At 60.1% G+C, this 4,300-nt stretch overlaps 2 protein-coding genes across 2 annotated transcripts in view; both read right to left on the reverse strand.

Annotated features, from left to right (window-relative positions):
• Positions 1 to 1,563, reverse strand: part of HAP1 (huntingtin associated protein 1) — a 16,681-nt gene extending 15,118 nt beyond the window's left edge. The window contains exon 1 of the mRNA XM_009644554.1: positions 1,527 to 1,563. Within this exon, the coding sequence (XP_009642849.1) occupies positions 1,527 to 1,563 (37 nt within the window). The remainder of the gene's footprint in view (positions 1 to 1,526) is intronic.
• A 695-nt stretch (positions 1,564 to 2,258) lies between these two features.
• The window catches only part of LOC104131395 (junction plakoglobin), a 38,059-nt gene continuing 36,017 nt past the window's right edge, over positions 2,259 to 4,300 (reverse strand). Inside the window, exons 11-14 of the mRNA XM_035900112.1 lie at positions 4,202 to 4,300; positions 3,865 to 3,904; positions 3,348 to 3,517; positions 2,259 to 3,080 (exon numbers count right to left, since the gene is read on the reverse strand). Of these exons, the coding sequence (XP_035756005.1) occupies positions 3,372 to 3,517; positions 3,865 to 3,904; positions 4,202 to 4,300 (285 nt within the window). The 3' untranslated portion in view covers positions 2,259 to 3,080; positions 3,348 to 3,371. The remainder of the gene's footprint in view (positions 3,081 to 3,347; positions 3,518 to 3,864; positions 3,905 to 4,201) is intronic.

A 4,300-nucleotide genomic window follows, 5' to 3' on the forward strand; every position in this document is an offset into this window, starting at 1 on the left:
TGCGGCCGTGCCAAGGGCACGGCCGCAGGACCCGGCACCTCCCCGGGCAGATGATTTGGGGCACCTCTGGAACAGCTGGATCCCAAGTGGGGTTCCAGGCTCAGCCCAGCCAAACTCTCAGCCCAAGGGACACAGGACTGGAGCCCCACATCCACCCGGGCATGGGTACAGCAAAGTCCTGCCAACACCGCTGGGGTCCCTGGGGCCAAGGACGAGACTTGGCACAGGCTGGGAGCAGGAGCGCTCTGCTCGCCTGCATCACCCTGGGGACCCACATGGCAGGGCAGCAGAGCCTGCACCCATGGAGATGCAGATTTGGGTGCACCAATGCTATCCCACGCTGCACAGCTCAAGCAGCAAAGAGCCAGCCTGGCCAGATCGCCCTGTCCCCCCCCCTGCACAGGGGTCTATTCCCACTGCCTGTCAGCTGTTGTTTTGCTTGTCCCTGGTCCTGGCACGGGCCCTGGCAGGAAGCACGGCCGCATCCCCGCTGCACCGGGGTTTGGCCCCGGCCACAAGGCTGAGCTCAGCACAGGATGTTCCCCTGAGCCAGCGGGACAGCACCGGAGCCAGCCCCGCTTCCCAGCCCTGCTCCTGCTGCTTTTGTCCCTGCTCGCTCCTGCCCCAGCCTGCTACTGGGACCATCCGGGACAGACCACGGCACGGCACAACAGACCTCCAAACCTTCACGTCCTACCACGCTCTGTAGCAGCCCGGGCCCCACGTGTGGTGGGCACCCACCTCCCCGTCCCCCCACCTCCCTCTGCAGGGGTCAGGCGCCGCAGCAGAGCCAAGCAAAGGCGTGAGGAGAGAGGGGTTTGATGCCGACAGCCAGCGGGAATGGCTGCGACTTTGTTCCCAGCTCCCTTTGATCACATCCCCCCATCTCCCTGCCCTGGCGGCAGCCGTGTCGGGCTGATTAGCATCCTGCCAGTGGCTGTACAGACCGAGCTGGGCTACAGCAAGCAGAGCTCAGAGCTGGGGGGTTGGGGTTGATGTTCTGGCTCTCCAGCTGCCTCCCCGTGTCGCGGTGCTGGGTATCTCACCGAACCGATGCAGCAATCACAGCACCCCAAGCCACCAGCACGGTGCAGACATCGCTGCGTGACCCGACTGCCCTTTTCATGTCCCCCACCTCTGCCTGAGGAGCCCCCGCATCCCTGGCTGTTCCCTGCAGGATGGATGCATGGGGCAGAGGTACAAACCCACCAGGGATGGGGACGCAAGCATCCCAGGGCCCACTCCGTGTTTCACCCTTCCATCGCCCAGCCCATACACCCCAGCAGGCAAACCCCCCAGCCCTGCCCCAGCCCGCAGCCTTGCGGGGAGCTGCCGCAGGCAATCTCCTGCCTCCGGGCTCAGCCTGTGCCTTCCTGCCCAAAAAAGTGCCATGGGAAAGCCCGGGGCGGCCAGCTGCCTGCGCTGGCTGTCTCTGGCTCCCTCCCCATGCCAAGGAAGCCGCCAAGCAGATGGGCAGCCCTGAAGTTGGTGGGTAACTTTGCGAACAGACAGCTTCCACCTCCCACCACGATCCCTGCCTGGCGCCCGGTGCCGCTTCCCCATCGCCCTCCCCAGGCGCAGATGTCAGAGTCAGCGTTTCAGCTCAGAATATTTCCTCCTGCCATCTGCTCCCACCACGAAGCCAGGCTGTGGAAGGAGGCAACCAGGTCTGACAGAGTAAATCACTTTTTTTAACCTGGCCTCTCGCAGCTCCATCCAGGCTTCGCTCCATCAATCAGCCAGGCTCGCTCCTGACCGGCGTGTTCATCCCCCAGAGCTCGTTAAAGTGAGCTCCGTGCAGCAGCAGGCACCGGTGATGCTGCCTAATGAACAAACATCTTAATTACTGGGAGTTTTTACCTCCTGACAGAGCAGACAGACACCTGGACGGAGCCAGCATGATAATGACCCAGCATGGTGATGGGCGAGGGAAAGGCTGGCAACAAGTCCAGGTCCAGGGCTGATGGTGGGAGCATCGTCCCCAAGGCACAGGGAGGGACCCAGCCTGCTTGTCCCCCCGGCCACCACCTGAGCCCTTGGCCAGCCGCACGGGGTGCAGAGCATGGGAATGAGCTCATCCAAGGCCATCCAGCCCCATGGGAGGAACCACCACCGCTTGGCCCAAGGAGGGCAATGGCCACCTTCACCCCAGCTGCCCCGAGGGGCCTGACCTTCCCCAGCTGACAGAAGAACAGGCTCAGGGCAACACGGGGCTGGGGGGGGTTATTTTATTCTTTGCTTTGGTCTATACAAAAACAACTTACAGAAATAATAAAATCTTCCATTCCTGAACCACACTCCAGTAACTGTCCATCCCTTTCCGGTGGAAGCGTTAAACCACCAGCAGATCTAGAGCCTCTTTAAAAAATGTGTTAGATAAGGGAGGAGGGGACGGAAACACACCACTCACCAAAAAGAAGGGAAATGGGTTAAAATGTGCAACAGAGATCAGGACAAAGACACGGTTCCTAATGCTGGAGTCACTCCTCTATGGGTACTGGTAGGATAGGCAGGTACACAAAGTCAGCTCCCCCGCGGCTGATGGGAAAGAATTCAACCGCAGACATCCCGATGGCTAAAACGAAGGTCCTGGGACACGGCACCCTTTGGTTTCAGCAAACTCTGGATTGGCCTGATTAAGTTAAGAGTTTGCAAAAAGCAAAGGGTTTTCCCGTGTTAGATTCCTTTCCTAGAACACCAACACGCAAAAACAAATAGTGGGGAAGGTAGAAAGCACAAACTTAAAGACGGCAAAAGCCGTTGGCACCATATTAAAAATAAAAAAGAAATATATATTCATAGAAAAGACTATTTTGCCAATGAAAGGTCGCTAATGGTGCAGGGTTTGTGTTTTAAAGCTTCAGAAACAGTATCTTGGATGCTGGATGCGGCAGTAGGTGCTTGAAGCAGTCCCAGGAGGAAGGACCTTCTCCACAGACCCACAGCGAAGAAAAAAAAATTGAAAAATAAAACCTCTCGTGGGAATGGAAAAGTTTTGTCTTCTCAGGCACTTCTGTCTCCCAAGTCCTTCTTGCGAATACTCAGCTCTGGGGCCACCCTCTTCTGTATGGAGAAAACACCTGCACGTGGCAGGACAGAGCTCTGGTTACTCAACCGAGGAGGGGTTTTGGGGGAGACCGGAGCCCAGGGCACCCCACGCCCACGGGGTGATGGGGATGCCAACCCGCGGCAGTGCCAGGGACCCCACAGCAGCACCAGGGACCCTGCGGCACACCGGGCACAGGCAGCCACAGCCCTGCCTCTGCCTCCCCCGGCTGCCCGCCCCGCTCCAGGGCCGAGCGTGCCCTCGATAAGCGCCCGCACCCTGGGTACGTGCCAGCAACTACCTGGTGCGGGGGCTGCGGGGTGGGTTAGGCGAGCATGTGGTCAGCGAAGGGTGCTCGGACGCCGTCACTGTAGGCATCCATGGGGTAGTCCCCGTCCATGTCCATGTGCATGTCGATGGGGTCCAGGGGGATGTCACCCGAGTACATGGGGCGGTAGCCGGGGTCCAGCTCTGCAGGGAAGGGACATGGCAACCTCAGCTTCCACTGGCGAGAGACTTCTCCAGGCCTCAGCCACCCTCCTGCTCCCCCCGCCCGGGGCAGCGCAGGGCATGTGGCACTGCAAAGGACACGAGGGCCACCCACCCGCCCCCAAGGCTCTGGGCCAGCCCAGGCACACAGGGGAGTCGCTGCAGATGCTCCCCAGCGAGCTGAGCATCCCCAGGCAGGCCAGGCTGGCACTTTCCTAGCAGTCACCCCAGAAAGGTTTTTAAACCAGCCTGGTTTGGTGAGATGAGGCAACTGTTCCACCAGACCATAGCCTATGGGACCCCGCAGGAAGAGCTGGCGCCGTACTCACCATCTGAGTAGGGTTCGTTGATGGGGATCATGCTCTGAGCCTACGAAAGAAGGGGACACAAGTGAGGAGGGGATTTGGGCTCGCATGTGCACAATGCTGAGGGGCTCCGTGGTGCCCAGCCCCATCCCAGGTAGCAGGGACCGTGACCCAGGGCTGCCAGAGAGCCGAAGCTGGAGCCTGTCCACCCCCCACCTCCCCTGGTTTGCCGGTTGCTCCTGTCCAAAAGCTGCCGCCATCACCTCCAGACAGCTTCGGAGGCAGGATGGGGACATCCCAAGAGGGCTCAAGGGTTTCCCCAGGGAAAAAGCTTTGTCTCCACACCCAGCAGGATGCTCACCGCCTCCCAGGCTGCCGGGTCGTGCTTGAAGAGGGAGTTGGTGAGCTCCACGGAGACACGCTTCCTGTAGTCAGGGTTCTTGTCCTCCGAGATTCGGAA

Source organism: Egretta garzetta, unplaced genomic scaffold (genome assembly GCF_000687185.1).
Source record: "Egretta garzetta isolate BGI_Z169 unplaced genomic scaffold, ASM68718v1 scaffold728, whole genome shotgun sequence".
NCBI lineage: Eukaryota > Metazoa > Chordata > Aves > Pelecaniformes > Ardeidae > Egretta > Egretta garzetta.